Genomic DNA, 24793 nt, shown 5'->3' with positions numbered 1-24793 from the left:
ACTCAGGCGGCATTAGCATTAGCACTAGCACTAGCAGTTAGCTGCTAATGCTAATGCTCAAGTGCTGTTAGTGTAAATCTGGAAATCTAAGCTTACTGTAAATAAATGGAAGCGCTTTACTCCCCCAAATAAACAAAGTTTTTTCAGGAGAGAAATCTGTGTAAATTAATTAACATCCAGCACTCGATTAACTTTACAATTTATAAATATATATATATATATATTTTTAAAGAATTACAGTTTTGTTTACTTAGCTTATCTTAGGTTTACTTAGCTAAATTAGAGGGGAAACAGTTTAGATGTAAGGAACACCCCTGTTCCTTACTAGTATCGCACAATGCGCTTCATACTGGTATCCGGTGTGCCTTATATTGCGAAAAATACGGTAATTCCGTTGTGAATGATGTTTAATTACAGTGTGAGAATCAGTAGAGTCTAAAGTGTGGGTGCAGGTCTCAGGTCAGGGCTGAAGGTCCAGGAGTTCAGGCCATGTGAAGAATCCAGGGGGATCAGAATCAGATCTGAGATCAGACGGGAATCCCAGGAGATACGAGGCTGATCTGAGGTCAGTGTTGAGTCTATCAATCTTCCACTGACTCAAGAGGACTGTGAGTTAAAGGCTGGAGCTGATTGGCTGGTTCTGTAGAGACGTTGTCCAGACGTCCTCAGCTTTGTGTTCAAACGTCACGCGATTAATCGATTAATCGATCGACTGATGGTTCAACGCCAGTCAATCGAAGCATCAATTACCTCAATCTCAATCTCATCGCTATTAAAGATCAGATCCATCAGTGGTAGATCAATAAGAATGTGTATCCAGTGAACGATGGCGTGAAGATGCTCTGGATTATCTTCTGGTCAGTGATGTGATTGGTTACCAGTGGGCTATAGTGTCCGTATGGCGACGGGGTACAGCAGGGACATATGCTCCGCCCCTTTGATGGGCAGCTTGCGGCTGGAATAGAAGTGGATGATCTCCGGCACGCTGTCGAACAAACAGCTGTTCTGACCCAGGATATATTTACTGTCTTTGGTTCGGGAGAGTTTCATATGCATGAAGCCCTGACTGCTCCTGCAGAGAGACAGAAAACAAGAAAACAAGAGATTAACGACAAGAAATTACCCATAAATAATACATAGCATTAGAAATAAATGTGCTACAAAATGTTCTTCACTCTTCTGTTCTTCAGTTTTAGCGAACTGAAACTATAAAAACAGGAGGATCAGTTTTAGTCCCTGGAACCAATCAGAGCCTCAGAAAATGTTTGGTTAACCGGATCAGAGTGGTATTTCGGTTTTCTTGCTGTTCTGCTGCACTGTAAGACCAGATAAGTTGAGTTTCCTTAACTTTTTTAGGCAGCCGGTTTGATTAAATGTTTTAAGTAATGGGGAATGAAAACTTGAGTTAATAAATTAAAACATCAAGTTATTACAACTAAAGGGGAAGTTGATTTATTTGTAAGGGAGCCCAGGGGGAATCACTACACACTGATGGTGAGTAAAACTGTTGGACACACCCAGTATGCAAATAGATTGTAACAGAAGCCAATAGTAAAGAAGCTGCTAATGACAACAGACTAAACTCAGTTATTATAAGATGGTTCAACTCAAAGATCTCAGTTTGAATAGTACAGTATCTGTGCTCACAAATTCAGTTCAACTAACTCAAAATAGTTGAGTTTTGTTTAGAAATATACAATTTTATGTAAAACAGACTTAAATCATTTGAGTTTAAACAGTGTCTGGGTTTACAGTGTACAGCTCATGGGGTGGTGCTGTGGTTTGTATCAGGAGCTTTAACTGGGTGAAAAATGCCGCTGGAGGAAAGCTATTTGCCGGCGGGGGAAAACGGCACCTGATTACGGAGATAAGAGGAAAAAACACAGCGGCCCTAAAAAAAACCATCAGCAGTCTATTCATCAGAGCACAGAACACCAACCCAGCTTTAACCAGGAGAAACTAATCAATCACAGAGTTTAACCTTAAATCCACCCCTCCTCCCATTAAAGAGCTTTAGTTTAGCTTTTAATGAGAATTATTATATTGTTTTTCACCATAATAGATTTATGGTCAGGAATTACACTGATTTAGTCTTTAAATATATCAAAGAATGGAAAAAAGTACCTAAAAGATCTCACTTCAGTTTCTGAATCAGTTTCTCTGATTTTGCTATTTATAGGTTTATGTTTGAGTAAAATGAACATTGTTGTTTTATTCTATAAACTACAGACAACATTTCTCCCAAATTACAAATAAAAATATTCTCATTTAGAGCATTTATTTACAGAAAATGAGAAATGACTGAAATAACAAAAAAGATGCAGAACTTTCAGACCTCAAATAATGCAAAGAAAACAAGTTCATATTCATAAAGTTTTAAGAGTTCAGAAATAATCAATATTTGGTGGAATAATCCTGGTTTTTAATCACAGTTTTTTCATGCATCTTGGCATCATGTTCTCCTCCACCAGTCTTACACACTGCTTTTGATTAACTTTATGCTGCTTTACTCCTGGTGTGTCAGATCACCCCATCCATTGCTGTTTAAGCCAAAGTAGACTTAGTGGGAGACGACCAAGCAGGTCACCATTGTTGAAAACAAAATATAAAACTCCTGAACAACAACCCTAACCCATAATCCCCCCTCCACCAAACTTTACACTCTTTACAATGCACTCAGACAAATACCGTTCTCCCAGACTCATCCATTGGATTAGGTCTGGATGGATTTGAGCTGCTCAGACATGTAAACTTTATTTATTCCAACCGTTAATCTTGAAGCTGAACTTTATTTTAGAGGTTCTGAGGATCTGGCTCTTTGCATTGGTCTGTTTGGTGATGAGAGGTTTGGATCTACTTAGACATATAAACTCTCCATAGTAACCTCAGTAATGTTGGGTTGTTAAAGTTGCAGCATTGAACCAAATTTCTTCTGGACGTGTGACGGATGAAAAACACTTATTTTTAAGGTGTTTGTATTATTTGTGTGTCTACTGATTTTCCTCTTCTTTTAATTCTCTTTTTAAGGTTATATATTTCCAGGCTGTTTTCTTTGCTCTGCTGTTGAGCTGAGTTTCCGCTCTGTGGGATTAATAAAGGATTATCTCATTTTAAAACAAACCGAGTGAAATCTTCAGGGACGTCTGACTGAAACTCAGACTCTTCAGAGACTCTTTCAGGAAGTGTGTTTCTGCTCCATTTGCTTCTCGACAGCCGGGAACAGCAAAACATTTCATATTTCATTATTTTTCACATCCTCCGCATCGATAACTCCACTACAGCTGTCTGCAGTAACGCCACCATCACTCCTGTACCAGTTCACCAGATAAACTGCAGAACGGGGGGGTATAGAAATGTATTTACAGTAAATTTATCATTAAAACAGGCTGATTATGAAGCTTATTCTCCAGTTTCAGACGTCTGTAACTCTAACAGTGTTTATTAATGCTGGAGAAACACGTCTATTTAATAAAGTATTGTAGGGTTGGTTTAATACGGACGCTTTATTAATGATCACACTGCAGAGAGGGCAACATGACCACGCCCCATAAATTAAAGCTCCGCCCCTCCCTCACCTGAACCTGCACTTATCTACCAATTACATTTATGAAGAGGCTCTGAGCTCGAGGAGTAAAAGATCACAAAAACAGAGAATAATCACCAACGAGAAAAAACAATAACCTGTGCTGTGTTACATAAAGCAGATTTCAATAAAACACAATACAGTACTATAAAAACTATAAACATATAAATAAAATAAAATAAATGAAAATAAAATGTAGCTATAATCTTAAACTGAAGGATTGTGGGAACAAGGCAAGGCAAGTTTATTTAAATCGTACTTTTCTTACGCAATGGCAATTAAAAGTGCTTTACATGAGAAATAAAAGCATTAGAATTGTTCAAATTAAAAAATGATTGTTAAAATAAAATATTAAAGTGCATTAAAAAGAAAAACAAATGTTAAAGATAATGAAATAAGGTAAAAAAAATTTAAAAAGTGCTTCAGGTTAAAAGCATGAGTTTTTAACCTGGATTTGAACAATTCTATATTTAGGGCATTTGTAAGACTTTCTGGTAATCTGTTTCAGTTATATGCAGAATAATAACTAAAAGCTGATTATACAACTCCTCACTCTTCAGCAACAACTACTTTCTTCTTCTAAATTGTTCCACCAGGTTCTTGTTGATCCAGACCTGATCCAGAATCTCCGTTCACAGTAAGGTTTGTACCTCCGGACAGCAGGATCAGAAAAATCTGCACACAGCGCATTATGGACATGTTATTAATCCACAAACCGCAGAGAGAACAGAACCAATCCAGTCGCTGTTCATGTTTCAGGCTCGTTCTGAACAGGCTAAGCTAATGCTAAACTAACAGCAGACCTGTGCAGACTCGCTGTGTGACGTCAGCATTTTCAGAAAGTTCTGTTTTCAGAGATCTATTGGGTCTATATTATATCTAAACAGATCTGCCATGTAGTCTGGGAAAGTTCTGCAGACTGATTATATAAAAACTTGATTCTGGCTGCAGTGAGCGAAGCTACATTAGAAGAGAGGGTGCAGAAACCTCTGCATCTGTTAAACATGGTGGTGGAGGGATTATGCTCTGGGCTTGTGTTGAGACAGTGGCACAGGGAACACTAGAGGGGTGAGCAAACTTCTGCAGGTCTCTCTGCTCCCTCTGCTGATACTGAAAGAGTTTAATAAACATCTTCATACTGTTCCAGAATCACCATCCCAGCATTCATCACATTAGAGATGTTGATCATCAGGGTTCTTCACCTCCAATCACCAGTAAATGCACTAAATTACTAAAGGTATTTGCTCGTCTTGCTTGTTTGCATGCATTTGGGTTAATTTAATGTCTGATGTTGGTTCACCCTGAAACATGAAATAAACTAAGGGGCGAATACCAATTTCTAAACAACAACCCAAACCAATAATCCCCCCTCAACCAAACTTTACACTCAGACCAGCACTGGAGACGTGAGGTTTAGATGGAGCTGCTCCACTCTCTATGAGTCTCTACACCCTACTGTTCTTTATCTAATCTGATATAGTGCAGATAATCTACATCCTAAAGCTCTGAGAGAAAGTCTTGTAATCCTTTATCAGGTAGGGTCACATGACGTTACGTGAAGTATAACAGATTTAGTCATATTTAAAGGCACATTCTCTTTTTCAGAATATAAAGAATCTCTATAGTTAAATGCAAGTTTAGATTCAGGACTGATACAGGACTGATACAGGACTGATACAGGACTGGTACAGGACTGATACAGTAGTGATACAGTAGTGATACAGGACTGATACAGGACTGGTACAGGACTGATACAGTAGTGATACAGGACTGATACAGGACTGATACAGGACTGATACAGGACTGATACAGTAGTGATACAGGACTGATACAGGACTGATACAGGACTGATACAGGACTGATACAGTAGTGATTCAGGATGATTCAGGTATAAAGAGCATCAATTCACTATAATCTTTTAATGGTTTGAGCCAATCTAAAATAATTACCGGACCCTTCAGTACCGCCCACCCTGAAATATAAATAACCTCAATCACCCTTATCCATTTATCCATCCATCTATTCTCTCAATCCATCTATTCTCTCCATCCTGCCCCTCCAGCTCACCTGATTATCCACCATCATTAACCCAGAATTCATCACCCGGGACCATTCCAGCACTGAGACTAAAACCACTTTACCCATCTACTGATTAATCCCTCCATCACACAGAGAGAGAAAGATACAGAGAGAGAGAGCGATATAAAGAAACAGAGATACAGAAAGATTTTTGTTATTTTTTCTCAATTATTAATTTAATTAATTAATGCTTTGGTAATACTGTAATTAACTATGGTCATTCCAATAAAGCTTCTTTGAATTGGAAAACAAAAAATTAAAAGAAGAAAAATAGAAATGTTGTAGGAATTTAATAGAAAAACTCTGATTTCAGCTCTCTGGAGTTTTTAGTGATACATTTTAATCCCGTTTTCTCTCCGGAGAATTGAAGAGCCCACAGAGCGTTCAGTCTAATCTATAAAACCCCAACAGTACAGGACACAGTTTATCCTGAGTCTGATCAGCAGGACGGTGACGCCGGTTATCACCGGGGTTTAATTGGGTCTGTTTTGTCGCTACTCTGGGATTCGTTTCACGTCGGGATTCGTGTAAAACGTCTCTGCAGAACACGAGTCTGAGCTGTACCTCACTATCTCACTATTTCACTATCTCACTATTTCACTATCTCACCGTCCCCTCAGCAGGGTTTAGCATTAGCGCTTCTGTATGACCTGCTAATCACAATACAGAATACACACTGAACTTCACCAGGACACGACAGATAAAATATCAATCTGATTTTATTGTAATAATTCTTACTGCATCTGTTTAGGGATAAAGTCCTATCTTTAACATAAAAAGCCAATCAGCTGTTAGCATTGAGAACGGAGGAGGGTAATCATGTTAGCCTTAACACTAGTGAATAGACTGTTTGATGGTGTTTTATTGGTCACTCTTTACAATCACAGCTTTACTAAATGAACACATGAAGATGAAGGATGTAAGAAGTAAAAGCTTTTATACTAAAACTAAAGACATCCGTTTTATTTAGAACACTGTTATGGATCATTGGTTCTAATTTTACCCCATTTTAAAAAAGGACTATAACATTCCAAAACCAAGTCAAACCAACCAAAACTCAATTCAACCCAAAGCAACTCAAATCAAAACCCTACTCAACTCAATGCAACCCAATGCAACTCAACTCAAACTAAAACCCAACCCAACTTAATCCAAAACCAACTCAACCCAAACCCAACCCAACCCGCTTTTATCAGAAAAGTTAGGCTCCTGATACAATTACTAACAATTAATCAATTTGGAAGCCAATTACAGAATGTTCATTCATATAAACTCCTCCCATCACTGTGATGCTCTCTGTGACCTCAGAAGGGTAAGGACACACCTCCTCCAATTCATGTGAATTCAGACTCCACCTCTTTTCTAGCTTCCACCAATCAGTGCAGCGTCACAGTGCTCTCGGAGGAAAGCGCCGAATCCCCACCTCTGATACACCAGCTAACAGACGCCTGAACCAACCAGCGTCTACTGTACTCTCTCTCTCTCTCTCTCAGACTCCGGCTGCTGATGGAGAAACAGCATGAAATAGTGAGTTTAATTGGAGGGGTGTGAGATCTGTAATCAGATGATGAGATGATCTGATAATCAGACGGTGGTTCCTGGGTGAAGTAGAGAGGCGACTCTGCTGAACTCTGATATTAATGCAGAGCACACGCCGCCGCCGCCGAGCTGATATTAATATTTCATATTCAGACATGAAGCTTTTACACCTGCAGGTCTCTGTGGATCTGATCTGCTTCATGTAGGTCCTGACTGAAGGAGGCGGAGTCTAAAACCTGCCGCCTGAATACCGACATACTGTCCTCTCCAAAAAAAAACTACTGAAACAGTGAAACAGTGAAACCAATATATTTATTTTAGCTGTAGACTGAAAAATACAGCTCTGTAAAAATAAGAGAGCACTTAAAAATGATGATTTTCTTTGATTTTATCAAATTAAAAACCTCAAACCACCAAACTGAACTGCTTGAATTTCTGCACCAGGAGTAAAGCAGCATAAAGTTATCCAAAAGCAGTGTGTAAGACTGGTGGAGGAGAACATGATGCCAAGATGCATGAAAAAAAACTGTGATTAAAAACAGGATTATTCCACCAAATATTGATTATTTCTGAACTCTTAAAACTTTATGAATATGAACTTGTTTTCTTTGCATTATTTGAGGTCTGAAAGCTCTGCATCTTTTTTGTTATTTCAGTCATTTCTCATTTTCTGTAAATAAATGCTCTAAATGAGAATATTTTTATTTGTAATTTGGGAGAAATGTTGTCTGTAGTTTATAGAATAAAACAATGTTTATTCAGGGCTTTGATGTTGCAACAAAGTGACATTCAGCACTTCCCCCGGTGGGGGGGGCGAGGGAGAGGCGGTGCTGAGGTGACGGGTTTCACGCTCATGGAGTCTTTACCAAATGTCACAGAACAACACACTGACCCCCCCCCCCCCCCCCCCCCCCAAACACACCCACACCAACACAACACTACACTACACTACACTACACACAACCCAAACAACACACACCAACACCAACACAACACAACACAACACTACCCTACACTACACAACAACCCAAACAACAAACACCCACACCAACACAACACAACACAACACTACCCTACACTACACAACAACCCAAACAACAAACACCCACACCAACACAACACAACACAACACTACCCTACACTACACAACAACCCAAACAACAAACACCCACACCAACACAACACAACACAACACTACCCTACACTACACAACAACCCAAACAACAAACACCCACACCAACACAACACAACACAACACTACCCTACACTACACAACAACCCAAACAACAAACACCCACACCAACACAACACAACACAACACTACCCTACACTACACAACAACCCAAACAACACACACTCACACCAACACAACACTACACACAACCCAAACAACACACACTCACACCAACACAACAATACACTACACTACACAACAACCCAAACAACACACACCCACACCAACACAACACTACACACAACCCTACACTACACACAACCCAAACAACACACACTCACACCAACACAACAATACACTACACTAAACACAACCCAAACAACACACACTCACACCAACACAACACAACACAACACTACACTACACTACACTACACACAACCCAAACAACACACACCAACACCAACACAACACTACACTACACTACACACAACCCAAACAACACACACCCACATCAACACAACACAACACAACACTACACTACACACAACCCAAACAACACACACCCACACCAACACAACAATACACTACACTAAACACAACCCAAACAACACACACCCACACCAACACAACACAACACAACACTACCCTACACTACACAACAACCCAAACAACAAACACCCACACCAACACAACACAACACAACACTACCCTACACTACACAACAACCCAAACAACACACACTCACACCAACACAACACTACACACAACCCAAACAACACACACTCACACCAACACAACAATACACTACACTAAACACAACCCAAACAACACACACCCACACCAACACAACACTACACTACACTACACACAACCCAAACAACACACACCAACACCAACACAACACTACACTACACTACACACAACCCAAACAACACACACCCACATCAACACAACACAACACAACACTACACTACACACAACCCAAACAACACACACTCACACCAACACAACAATACACTACACTAAACACAACCCAAACAACACACACTCACACCAACACAACACAACACAACACTACACTACACACAACCCAAACAACACACACCCCCACCAACACAACACAACACAACACTACTTTACTCTACACTACACAACAACCCAAACAACACACACCCACACCAACACAACACAACAATACACTACACTACACACAACCCAAACAACACACACTCACACCAACACAACACTACACAACACTACACTACACACAACCCAAACAACACACACCCCCACCAACACAACACAACACAACACTACTTTACTCTACACTACACAACAACCCAAACAACACACACCCACACCAACACAACACAACAATACACTACACTACACACAACCCAAACAACACACACTCACACCAACACAACACAACACAACACTACACTACACACAACCCAAACAACACACACCCCCACCAACACAACACAACACAACACTACTTTACTCTACACTACACAACAACCCAAACAACACACACCCACACCAACACAACACAACAATACACTACACTACACACAACACAACCAACACACCTCCACCACCACCGGGGGCAGACTTACAGAGGATACGCAGCAACTTTCTGACAGCTGAGGTCAAAAAAGAGGGTACAAACAACACAACTCAACCTACACAACACAACTCTACACAACTCTACACAACATACACAATGTACACAACCAACACAAGCCAAATGCAACCCACACAACGCAATGCAACCAACCAAAAACAATCCAGCCAACACAATCCAACATAACCCAACACAACCAACACAAGCCAACCAACACAATCAAATGCAACCAACTAACTACACAATCCAACTCAATACAATGATATTGAGGGACATATCATGGGACAGATACCAGTACTAAACAGGATGGGATGAGTCTGCTGATGCCCCATATGATCAGCTAAAGATCTACAGATACAATTAATAAAGAGAATTTTTCCTGGCCCGTGTTTCTGTTTGGACTGGCTGTAGAAACTTTTGATTGGGATTCCTGACGCTTGTTTTTAATGAATTAAGTGTAATGTTGTCTTGTGATTATCACTAGATAACACAAGCAGTGTCTTTAGTTGAGGGCAAAGGGTCAAAGTTAAAAAAAATCAGTATCATGAAGGAGAAAAACAGAAATACAATGAGAACATATGAGGACATAGAGTTCACCCTTTACACTACACTTAACATGATCATATATTTTACAGACATCCTGTAATAAATTACATTACTCCAATTACCCAGAGAGAGAGAGAGAGAGAGAGACACAGAGAGAGAGAGAGAGAGAGAGAGAGAGAGGGAGAGAGAAAGAGAGAGAGAGAGAGAAAGAGAGAGAGATTTATGAATAGTGAAGTTGAATATAATCAAGTGGAAAGGGTATCTGAAAGAATGAAGGATGAAAGTATGAAGAGATGGATGGAAATAGAGAGAAATTTCATTAAATCGAGTGTGTGTAGTGTATGTGTGTGTGTAGAGTATATGTGTGTGTGTATAGTGTGTGTGTGTGTGTGATGGTGTGATGGATGTTTCAGCAGGAGGAGTGCTGAGTGAGCAGAAGTGTGGAGAGGTAGATCAGTAACGGTGGAGCTGAAGGTGTGGAGAGACTTTTACACTCGTTTACCAACAAATTCATATTTTCATTAAAATGAATCTTCATGTGTGGGTAACGATAGGATTTCAGCTCTCGCTCATGAATATTCATACATGCAAACATACCTCCTCTGATTGGCTAACAGCACTGCGACACCAGGAGGCAGCAAGACATTAGAAACATTTAGAAACGTTTTAAAATAAAGACATTTTTACACTAATAACAGTCTTTACAATGTTATATGTTACTTTATAACATGTGTAATAACGATCTGCTAAGTGCAGTTCAGCCACTGACCTAGTCTTAGAGTCTCTGTAAAACACCAAATCCACCGGAGATCCTATTTAAACCTGTAGTTACACACAGAGGAGGGTAGAGTCCAGGTCCAGAAAGTAAAAATCCACCCCGGAGTTTTGTTGGTTTAGTTACAGCAGAGCTGGAGTTGGAACAAACAAAACCCTGGGGTGGATTTTTAGACCATAGACTAATTCTAACCATTTGTTTCTTAGCTCTGAATTACTAAGTAAAGTATATAAACACTGATGTGTTATTCACACAAATAACACAGGAATGAACTGCATGCTGTTCCTAGCGCTGTTAGTTATCTCTATCTATCTGACGAGATGGCGTCGCCGCCCGGCTTCAGCTCTGCCTGTGGAGGGTCCCGAGCCGAGGTGGGCGGGGCCATGAATACTAATTGACGGGTTGATGTAGACACAGTGCTTTTCCTGATCGACTCGTTTCTCTAAATATTTTCTTTTATTAGCTGCTGCAGACAATGAGGAAGAGTCTCTTACTTTAGAGAGAGGGAGAAATCGTTCTTGCTCGTCTCGCTGTTTCTCACCAGGTAACTCGCCTCCTTACACAACCTCAACAACGACTCCGCATCCGTCCGGCTGATCGCCCCGTGATACCAACTGAGAGACAGAGAGAGATATTAAATATTTATCAAATATTAAAGAATAAGCAGCATTAATTTGAATCTTAAAATTAATCTTTAATTCAGTTTAAATTTCTCATTGTTCCTGGACTGTTTCAGGACAGTGTAAACAGGTTAATCTGGTTTTTAGTTCTTTATTCAGACTCACATCTGGCTCTCGAGGGGCAGGGCGGGGTCGATCCTCTCCCCCAGAGTCCCGCAGTGATCCACCGAGCTCAGCTTAGTGTTCACCAGGCAACCGCTGGAGTGACGCTGAGGGGGGCGGGACTTAACCTCTTTAGTGGGCGACATCCTGCACTTATCCCCGCCCTCGAACTGAACTGCAGAGAAAAACAAACAGAAAACAGATTAACTAAACCGAACATCACCTACTGACACTTTACACTACTGACAAACCTACTGACACTTTACACTACTGACACTTTACACTACTGACACTTTACACTACAAACCTGCACCTACTAACACTTTACACTACTGACACTTCACACTACTGACACTTTACACTACAAACCTGCACCTACTGACACTTTACACTACTGACACTTTACACTACTGACAAACCTACTGACGCTTTACACTACTGACACTTTACACTACAAACCTGCACCTACTGACACTTTACACTACTGACACTTTACACTACAAACCTGCACCTACTGACACTTTTCACTACTGACACTTTACACTACTGACAAACCTATTGACACTTAACACTACTGACACTTTACACTACAAACCTGCACCTACTGACACTTTACACTACAAACCTGCGCCTACTGAAACTTTACACTACTGACACTTTACACTACTGACACTTTACACTACTGACACTTTACACTACAAACCTGCACCTACTGACACTTTACACTACTGACACTTTACACTACTGACCTGAACCTACTGACACTTTACACTACTGACACTTTACACTACAAACCTGCACCTACTGACACTTTACACTACTGACAAACCTACTGACGCTTTACACTACTGACACTTTACACTACTGACAAACCTACTGATGTTTTACACTACTGACGCTTTACACTACTGGTGCTTTACACTACTTACACTTTACAGTACAGACCTGAACCTACTGATACTTTACACTACAGACCTGAACCTACTGACACTTTACACTACAGACCTGAACCTACTGACACTTTACACTACAGACCTGAACCTACTGACACTTTACACTACAGACCTGAACCTACTGTCACTTTACACTACAGACCTGAACCTACTCACACTTTACACTACAGACCTGAACCTACTGACACTTTACACTACAGACCTGAACCTACTGACACTTTACACTACTGACAAACCTACTGATGCTTTACACTACTGACGCTTTACACTACAGACCTAAACCTACTGATACTTTACACTACAGACTTGCACCTACTTACACTTTACACTACAAACCTGAACCTACTGACACTTTACACTACAAACCTGCACCTACTGACACTTTACACTACAGACCTGAACCTACTGACACTTTACACTACTGACAAACCTACTGACGCTTTACACTACTGACGCTTTACACTAATGACACTTTACACTACTGACAAACCTACTGACGCCTTACACTACTGACACTTTACACTACAAACCTGCACCTACTGACACTTTACACTACTGACACTTTACACTACTGACAAACATACTGACGCTTTACACTACTGATGCTTTACACTACTGACACTTTACACTACAAACCTGCTCCTACTGACACTTTACACTACTGACACTTTACACTACTGACCTGAACCTACTGACACTTTACACTACTGACACTTTACACTACAAACCTGCGCCTACTGACACTTTACACTACTGACACTTTACACTACTGACCTGAACCTACTGACACTTTACACTACTGAAAAACATACTGATGCTTTACACTACTGACACTTTACGCTACAGACCTGTACCTACTGACACTTTACAGTACAGACCTGCACCTACTTACACTTTACACTACAGACCGCACCTACTTACACTTTACACTACAGACCTGAACCTACTGACACTTTACACTACAGACCTGAACCTACTGACACTTTACACTACAGACCTGCACCTACTTACACTTTACACTACAGACCTGAACCTACTTACACTTTACACTACAGACCTGAACCTACTGACACTTTACACTACAGACCTAAACCTACTGATACTTTACACTACAGACTTGCACCTACTTACACTTTACACTACAAACCTGAACCTACTGACACTTTACACTACAAACCTGCACCTACTGACACTTTACACTACAGACCTGAACCTACTGACACTTTACACTACTGACAAACCTACTGACGCTTTACACTACTGACGCTTTACACTAATGACACTTTACACTACTGACAAACCTACTGACGCCTTACACTACTGACACTTTACACTACAAACCTGCACCTACTGACACTTTACACTACTGACACTTTACACTACTGACAAACATACTGACGCTTTACACTACTGATGCTTTACACTACTGACACTTTACACTACAAACCTGCGCCTACTGACACTTTACACTACTGACACTTTACACTACTGACCTGAACCTACTGACACTTTACACTACTGACACTTTACACTACAAACCTGCGCCTACTGACACTTTACACTACTGACACTTTACACTACTGACCTGAACCTACTGACACTTTACACTACTGAAAAACATACTGATGCTTTACACTACTGACACTTTACGCTACAGACCTGTACCTACTGACACTTTACAGTACAGACCTGCACCTACTTACACTTTACACTACAGACCGCACCGACTTACACTTTACACTACAGACCTGAACCTACTGACACTTTACACTACAGACCTGAACCTACTGACACTTTACACTACAGACCTGCACCTACTTACACTTTACACTACAGACCTGAACCTACTTACACTTTACACTACAGACCTGAACCTACTGACACTTTACACTACAGACCTGAACCTACTGACACTTTACAGTACAGACCTGCACCTACTTACACTTTACACTACAGACCTGAACCTACTGACACTTTACACTACAGACCTGAACCTACTGACGCTTTACACTACTGACAAACCTACTGATGCTTTACACTACTGGCGCTTTACACTACTGACACTTTACACTACTGACAAACCTACTGATGCTTTACACTACTGACGCTTTACACTACTGACACTTTACACTACTTACACTTTACACTACAGACCTGAACCTACTGATACTTTACACTACAGACTTGCACCTACTTACACTTTACACTACAGACCTGAACCTACTGACACTTTACACTACAGACCTGAACCTACTGACACTTTACACTACAGACCTGAACCTACTGACACTTTACACTACTGACAAACCTACTGACGCTTTACACTACTGACACTTTACACTACAGACCTGAACCTACTGATACTTTACACTACAGACTTGCACCTACTTACACTTTACACTACAGACCTGAACCTACTTACACTTTACACTACAGACCTGAACCTACTTACACTTTACACTACAGACCTGAACCTACTGACACTTTACACTACTGACACTTTACGCTACAGACCTGAACCTACTGACACTTTACACTACAGACCTGAACCTACTTACACTTTACACTACAGACCTGAACCTGCTTATACTTTACACTACAGACCTGAACCTACTGACACTTTACACTACTGACACTTTACGCTACAGGCCTGAACCTACTGACACTTTACAGTACAGACCTGCACCTACTTACACTTTACACTACAGACCTGAACCTACTGACACTTTACACTACAGACCTGAACCTACTGACACTTTACACTACAGACCTGAACCTACTGACACTTTACACTACAGACCTGAACCTACTGACACTTTACACTACAGACCTGAACCTACTGACACTTTACACTACAGACCTGAACCTGCTTATACTTTACACTACAGACCTGAACCTACTGACACTTTACACTACTGACACTTTACGCTACAGACCTGTACCTACTGACACTTTACAGTACAGACCTGCACCTACTTACACTTTACACTACAGACCTGAACCTACTGACACTTTACACTACAGACCTGAACCTACTGACGCTTTACACTACTGACAAACCTACTGATGCTTTACACTACTGGCGCTTTACACTACTGACACTTTACACTACTGACAAACCTACTGATGCTTTACACTACTGACGCTTTACACTACTGACACTTTACACTACTTACACTTTACACTACAGACCTGAACCTACTGATACTTTACACTACAGACTTGCACCTACTTACACTTTACACTACAGACCTGAACCTACTGACACTTTACACTACAGACCTGAACCTACTGACACTTTACACTACAGACCTGAACCTACTGACACTTTACACTACTGACAAACCTACTGACGCTTTACACTACTGACACTTTACACTACAGACCTGAACCTACTGATACTTTACACTACAGACTTGCACCTACTTACACTTTACACTACAGACCTGAACCTACTTACACTTTACACTACAGACCTGAACCTACTTACACTTTACACTACAGACCTGAACCTACTTACACTTTACACTACAGACCTGAACCTACTGACACTTTACACTACTGACACTTTACGCTACAGACCTGAACCTACTGACACTTTACACTACAGACCTGAACCTACTTACACTTTACACTACAGACCTGAACCTGCTTATACTTTACACTACAGACCTGAACCTACTGACACTTTACACTACTGACACTTTACGCTACAGGCCTGAACCTACTGACACTTTACAGTACAGACCTGCACCTACTTACACTTTACACTACAGACCTGAACCTACTGACACTTTACACTACAGACCTGAACCTACTGACACTTTACACTACAGACCTGAACCTACTGACACTTTACACTACAGACCTGAACCTACTGACACTTTACACTACAGACCTGAACCTACTGACACTTTACACTACAGACCTGAACCTGCTTATACTTTACACTACAGACCTGAACCTACTGACACTTTACACTACTGACACTTTACGCTACAGACCTGTACCTACTGACACTTTACAGTACAGACCGCACCTACTTACACTTTACACTACAGACCTGAACCTACTGACACTTTACAGTACAGACCTGCACCTACTTACACTTTACACTACAGACCGCACCTACTTACACTTTACACTACAGACCTGAACCTACTGACACTTTACAGTACAGACCTGCACCTACTTACACTTTACACTACAGACCTGAACCTACTTACACTTTACACTACAGACCTGCACCTACTTACACTTTACACTACAGACCTGAACCTACTGACACTTTACACTACAGACCTGAACCTACTTACACTTTACACTACAGACCTGCACTTACTGACACTACAGATCTGAACCTACTGACACTTTACAGTACAGACCTGCACCTACTTACACTTTACACTACAGACCTGCACTTACTGACACTACAGACTTGTACTCTGACCTGTACTGAAACACTACAGACCGTACAAAACACACAACCTGCAGATTAATACTGGATTTAAATGACTTAAAATGTGTTATTTGTCAGACTGTAAATCTATTTATAAGGTTCATACTGAATGTGTCAGCAGTTAAACTGATACACTGCAGATACATACTGGATTTAAATCACTCCACAGTTATTACTGTAACTATTTAAAGACTATCATACAAACTCATACTGTACTGTTTACAAAAAGAAGAGACTGAAACAACAATAATGATTTCAGTGGGAGCAGAGCGACACCCAAACCTGTATAGGTTTTGAGGTGTTCCCTTGTGAGAAAGGGATGTGGCAAAAGTCACGGGACGATACTCAGTCCTGTTCCAGTAAACAGTGTACAACAACCGACAGCAGTAAAGATCTGGATTATTAACGTCTGGATAAGATTATTTTACACGTGTAACGTTTCTGCTCGGTGTAGTGTATCTATCCCTCCATCCCTCCATCCCTCTCTCTCTGTTATAACTGTATCTCAGTAATTACTCTGATAGGACAGTATAACCGGAGGCTCGGAGGATCTTTACGGCACTTAATCGACGTTTAGCTGCAGAGACTCTCTCAGATTACTGCAGGACATTTTAACCTCACACGATACCACCTAACCACACACAGCACCACGACCTCCACCACAGCTCCACCCGGACCGGCTCCACCGCTCTCACACCCTGCCTGTAACCCACAGCGCCCCCTATCGATTAATACGGATTAATCTGTGTGTTTATATACAGAACTACAGCTGAGTTCTCCTGTTATTCCTAAACTCAACACCGGGGGGCGTTTACCCTCCCTGCCACCCACTGACTGTCTGAATTTACTGTAAAAAAAAAAAAACTGCTGGTGTTTCCTCAACAGTAAACACCCCCAACACCCAAACATCATCGGGGTATATAATTTAAATAGTATAGACTCTTATATAACACAGGAGCACAGGTTATATATCCATATTTATCTCAGACTCTCTCAGATCTGATCATTTATCATCAGTCTTCTAAAAACCCGTATTACAACTATCTATACTTCCTTAAACACTGCAGCAGTCCATGCCCTCTCTGATTGGCTGATCTGATTCAGTTTCTCAAAAATCACAATGTACCCAAACCTACCTACTTACCCACCCGTCTACCAACCCGTCTAACAACATACAGACCTACCCATTAACCTACCCGTCTACCTACATACAAACCTACCTAGCTACAGACCTACCTACTTACCCACCCGTCTACCAACAAACCTTCCTACTACTTAACTTACTCAACAAATCTACTCTACAGACCAACCCTACCTACCAACTTACTCTACCTACAAACTTTACCAACCAACTCCACCTACAGACCTTATCTACTCTACCGGTCAACTCTACCTACAAACTTACTCTACAGACCAACTTTACTCTAGCTACTTATCAACTACTCTTCCTATCCATCTGCCTACCTTCTACAAACCTACCTATCTACAGACCTATCTACTTACCAACCCGTCTACCAACAAACCTTCCTACTACTCAACCTACTCTAAAAATCTACTATACCAACCTACAAATCTACTCTACAGACCAACTCTACCTACCAACTTACTCTACCTACTAACCTACTATACCTACTTTACAAAACTACTCTATCTACTGATTTACCAACCTGTCTACCAACAAACCTACCCATCAACCTACCTTCCTACAAACCTACCTATCTACAGACCTACCTACTTACCAACCCGTCTACCTACCTGTCTACCAACCCGTCTACCAACTAACCTACCTGTCTACCTACTTGTATACCTACCCGTCTACCAACAAACCTACCCGTCTACCTTCCTACAAACCAACCTATCTACAGACCTACTTACTACTCAACTTATTTTACAAATCTACTCTACTCTACAGACCAACTCTACCCACAAATCTACTCTACAGAAAAACTCTACCCACAAATCTACTCTACAGACCTGCAATACAGAAAAACTCTACTCTACCTACCAACTGAGACCCCTTCCTGCCCTTCCACCTACCTATACAACCTACAAACTACTCCACCCATCTACTCCATCTACTCACCTGCTACCCATCCTTACTACCACCTACCTACTTCACTCATCTACCTGTGTTCCTGTCTGTGTACCTATCAGCAGTACAGCCCTGTTTTATGTCTCTGCTGTCTGTTATTATTATTATTATTATTATTATTATACATTATATTATACATTACAATACTGACACTTATAGAACATCTCTCAGCCAATCACGCTGCAGTTCAGCTTTAACTGTAACATAATTACTAATATTAACCTCAGATCTCACCGACTTAAAGCACCAAACCCTGAGAATCGCCCAATTATCCCGAACCTCGGCGCGAGAGCGGCGTTTCCACACTTACAGAGCGGCGAGATTCACACCGCCTCATTCAGAGAGCGCACTTTATGTTTATAGGAAATGGTCAGTTGCCATGGAAACGCCTGCAAAGATGTTTTCAGCTCCTCACTCCCTGTCATAACCGTCCAATCACAATATGAGCATCCCACAATCACTATAATAGAGGAGAGAGAGAGAGAGAGAGAGAGAAAGAGAGAGTCATATCTGCATCCAGAAGGAAGTGGGGGATTGTGTTGCTCTTCAGAAGGAAGATAAAATTTACCAGGAACAATAAATGATAATACATTTAGAATAATATAGGAAATATTTATTAAAGCATGTATTACAAAAAACACAGGAGCTCCACTGACTGAATACAACCTAGACAGACGCTAACAGTCAGATTTTCATCGCTATCTCGGTAACACGTCCAGGTAGCTACACTGTTAAAATAGCAATCCACCAAAGTCAGAGCTCACCTGACTCTTAAAGGGAATGATGAGCAAGAGACACTATGATTGGTTTATTTCACGTTATTATGCTATTGCATTCAATAATTATAATAACTGAAGCATGGAGGAATTTAAGCCCCACCCATTTCTCCCTACTAAACAGCTTTAGCTCCTTTATGTTGGTGGGTTTCTCTTCAGCTCTGCCCACAACATTACAATATGATTAAGGCCCAGACCTCATTCCAAAACATTAACTTTATTCTTTTTTAATCTTTAATCTTGGTAGAACCACTTATGCGATTTGGGTCATTGTCATGTTGCATGATCCACATTCTCTGAAGATTCAGCTCACAGACACGACCTGATATTTGTTTTTCAAAATGTGTTGTTCTGTTAATGATGGCAAGCAGACCTGGCATAGATGCAGCAAAACAGGGAAAAATCATGATACTACCACCACCATGTTTCACAGATAGAATAAGTAGTAAGGTTTTTTTATGATGGAATGCAGTGTTTTCTCTTCTAATTTCATCGATGCTGGTCTTATACCAACATATCAGATTTTATAAGTGTTGTAAAATATGATGTTAAAATAGTAATTACAGTATTTTGGTTTCTCAAATTTGAACAGATAGAGGGCTGATCCCAAATAAGAGGATAGAACTGCATCCCTTTATATTTTATATAAAGACAAACAGTAATAAAGCTCATGACTGTGTTCTGGACTGTGTGTTCATGTTCAGAATTCTGTGTTTAGAGCTGTGTTTCGGACTATGTCCTGGACTGTGTTCGTGTTCAGGACTCCGTGCTCAGGGACTCCGTGCTCAGGGACTCTGTGCTCAGGGACTCTGTGCTCAGGGACTCCGTGCTCAGGGACTCCGCGCTCAGGGACTCCGTGCTCAGGGACTCTGTGCTCAGGGACTCTGTGCTCAGGGACTCTGTGCTCAGGGACTCCGCGCTCAGGGACTCCGCGCTCAGGGACTCCGCGCTCAGGGACTCCGCGCTCAGGGACTCCGTGCTCCGTGCTCAGGGACTCCGCGCTCAGGGACTCCGCGCTCAGGGACTCCGTGCTCCGTGCTCAGGGACTCCGCGCTCAGGGACTCCGCGCTCAGGGACTCTGTGTTCAGGACTCTGTGCTCAGGGACTCCGTGCTCAGGACTCTGTGCTCAGGGACTCCGTGCTCAGGACTCTGTGCTCAGGGACTCTGTGCTCAGGGACTCTGTGCTCAGGGACTCTGTGCTCAGGGACTCTGTGCTCAGGGACTCTGCTGGAGGAGAATGAGTTTATTCGTCTCTATCTGTCAGACCGAGATCCGACTCTTCTACAGTTTAATAAAAACTACCTGAAGAACAGATTCATCCCCTCATCCTCCTCACCTCTACACCACTTTACTCTAACTCACCGCTTCATCCCCCTCTCTCTCTCTCTCTCTCAATCTCACACAATTTCACCCTCTCCCCGACAGCGATTACCTCTCCACTCTTCACTCCTTTATTTCCCCAGAGTCTTTTATTCCTCTGTTCTGTTCTGGAAGAGAGGGAGGCGGTATTAGAGCCGAGCGAGAGAGGAGATCTGCAGTGATTGGCAGATCTCTCTCTCTCTCTCTCTCTCTCTGTATCTCTCTGTGACAAAGGATGAATGACAGCAGCATTAAACTACTGAACCAGACAGAGAAAGAGAGATAGAGAGAGAGATAGAGAGAGAGAGAGAAAGAGTGAAGTGTTCCACTATTACTAATGACTGATGTTACAGTTTACATTTATTAAGTCCTATCCAATAGGATTATTTTCCCAGAGTTTTTTATTTTAAATTTTTTAGATCTCTTTTATGGGTTTTTTTTTTATCTTCTGTGATTTTATTCCCGTCCAGAACGATCATGTAGGTGTTTTTCTCAGACGTCCTCTGAGAAAATTACAGGCTGAATTATCTACTGTTTTTCTCTGAACTCCGTGCTCCTCCGGTAATTTTAGTTCCGTCCGGACGCACATCTCTGAGGTTCGTCTCCTCGCCTTTAATAAAATAGATATTTGTCCACTGCCGCACACCGTAATTACACTTTGGGTGCACCACGGTTTCCACGGAGATCCACGTTAAAAAAAACAACAGTGAGTGGAAATGGAGGAGCTACTGAGCTCTGCGATGATGTCATGTGACCGAGAAAAACTTAAACCTAAACACTTACTGATCCTCCTGTTTTTACAATTGCAGTCCAGATGCAGGAGTTTTATCACTAAAGAGTAGAAATGTAAAATATTTTACACAGATGTTACAATGAAAGCTAATCCCATCCGGACAGAGCTAAACACTTCTATTAATTTAAATTTAATGTGTGTGCAATTATTTTTACTTACTTCTTTTAGTGATCACTAAATCATTTAATCAAATTATTTTATACTATAATCTGTGTTTCCTTATTTTTATTCCTTATTATTTTTATTTATTATTAATATAATTATTATTATTTTCTAAAATCTGTTCATTTGTATTATTGATATCTTTAGCAATAGTGTATATAATTACAATCATGCTAATATTAATAAAGCACCACTGAACTGAACTGAGATACAGAAAGAAAAGAGAAAAGGAATGATAGAGACTGTATTGGGCCGTATTACACTCTGTTTATTCATTTTCCCAAGATCATGTGACCCCCAGCCAATGGAATCTGTTCATCAAAATAAGTTGGTCAGTAAGAAAATGATTGATGGCTGGAAAGCCCCTCCCACAGGATCTGTCCAGTCGGGGGCGGGGCTAACACAAGGTCATTGGATTCAGCTCCAATATCAGATCAATACTGAGATCAAACATCTAAAGATCAGAGTCTCACTTTTCTTATTCTTCTGTTTCTCAGTAGAATTTCACTATTCCTCATATTTAATACAGATTTATCACTAAAATTAGCTTTTTATTCTCCTGCAACACCATTTTTCACTCTGGGCAGATCAGTAAATCAAATTATTCTTTAAATTAATGTAAACTCTTCGATTTCCTTCAAAAACAGCCGTCAAATATTTACCACAACCAAATGTATGGAGCATTTTTACCATCAGCTTGGAGAAGTAACCCATAGAATGCTGTTCCAACTGTTAAACATGGTGGTGGTTGTATGCTTTGCACTAAATTGCACTAGTTAAACTGTTAGTAAATTTAAACAATGCACTAAAAGCTTCATTGATAAAACATTACAACAAAAAAAATGAGGTTTGTTTGGAGGAGAACAAATAGGGCATTCAATCCAACAACACTGTACCAACTGTTAAACATGGTGCAGGAAGCATCATAAACAAAGCAGGCTTACTTTTAATTACCCTTAATTACCCTTTAATTACCCTAAATACCCTAAATATTACATTACTCATCCTGTCCAATAGCTGCTATTGATCTGGAGGAAAGCTCAGCTTCAGATGAAGCACTAAAATATCACTGACTAAACAATCCCTCCATTAATTAACATATAATATCAGACTCATTTATCAACATAAGCCAGATTAGCTGCACTGTATTATCCATCAATCAATCGATCAGCAATATTGATTATGTGGTTATAATGGCACCTGTCAAGCAGCCCCACATAATCAATATCTACAGCTGTGGAAAAAAATGAAGAGAGCACTTTAGTTTCTGAATCAGTTTCTCTGATTTTGCTCATCACCCTGAACACACCCTGCACTGTGAAACATGGTGGCGGCAGCATCATGCTGTGGGGATGAGCTTTTCTTCAGCAGGGACAGATTTAGGAAGCTGGTCAGAGTTGATGGAGGGAAGATGGATGGAGATAAATAAATACAGAACAATCCTGGAAGAAGAAAAGCTGTTGGAGGCTGTAAAAGACTTGAGATCTTCCAGCAAGACGATGACCCTAAACATACAGCCAGAGCTACAGTGGAGCTATAATGATTTAGATCAGAGAATATTCATGTGTTAGAATGATCCAGTTAAAGTCCTAAAGACCTAAATCTCATTGATCTTCTGTGGAGAGACATGAAAACTGCTGTTCACAGACCAACGCTCTCCATCCAACCTGACTGATCTTCAGCTGATTTATAAAGAACAATGGATTCTATATTATGTGCTACGTTGTGTTGGTCTTTCTCTTAAAATCAAATACATTTGTTTGTGGTTGTAGAGTGACACTACGTGAAAAAGTTCTAGCAGTATGAATACTTTCGCAAAGCCACTGAACACACACTCACGCCATGCATTAAACTGCTGCCCCACTAAGAGAAATAAAGCGCGAGTCCTGAACACATTTACTAATTAACTCCAGTAATTAATTCTCATTTACTAATGGAGCTTCCATCAAACAGCGGCGCCTCAGCGCAGAGCTGCAGTGCCGCAATTAAGAGTTCTGCTCTGACGTCTCGCATGATTAACACGTCAACCTCGCATTCATATGCTAATCACGTAGCATAAAAACACCACACGCTAAAATCAGAAAACCAGCA

At 40.7% G+C, this 24793-nt stretch overlaps 1 protein-coding gene across 3 annotated transcripts in view; it reads right to left on the bottom strand.

The window, feature by feature from the left end:
* Positions 1-2: 2 nt before the first annotated feature.
* Positions 3-24793, bottom strand: part of LOC103028816 (SH2 domain-containing adapter protein F-like) — a gene marked incomplete at its 5' end in the record, with an annotated part of 107114 nt that continues 82323 nt past the window's right edge. For all 3 annotated transcript variants that reach the window (XM_049483287.1, XM_022685704.2, XM_049483288.1), the window contains 3 exon segments: positions 3-1072; positions 11820-11939; positions 12111-12282. In XM_049483287.1, the coding sequence (XP_049339244.1) occupies positions 886-1072; positions 11820-11939; positions 12111-12282 (479 nt within the window).

Source organism: Astyanax mexicanus, chromosome 9 (genome assembly GCF_023375975.1).
Source record: "Astyanax mexicanus isolate ESR-SI-001 chromosome 9, AstMex3_surface, whole genome shotgun sequence".
NCBI classification, from domain to species: Eukaryota; Metazoa; Chordata; class Actinopteri; order Characiformes; family Acestrorhamphidae; genus Astyanax; species Astyanax mexicanus.
The sequence above is the reverse complement of the archived record's forward strand: the minus strand, read 5'-3'. Positions and strand labels throughout refer to the sequence as shown.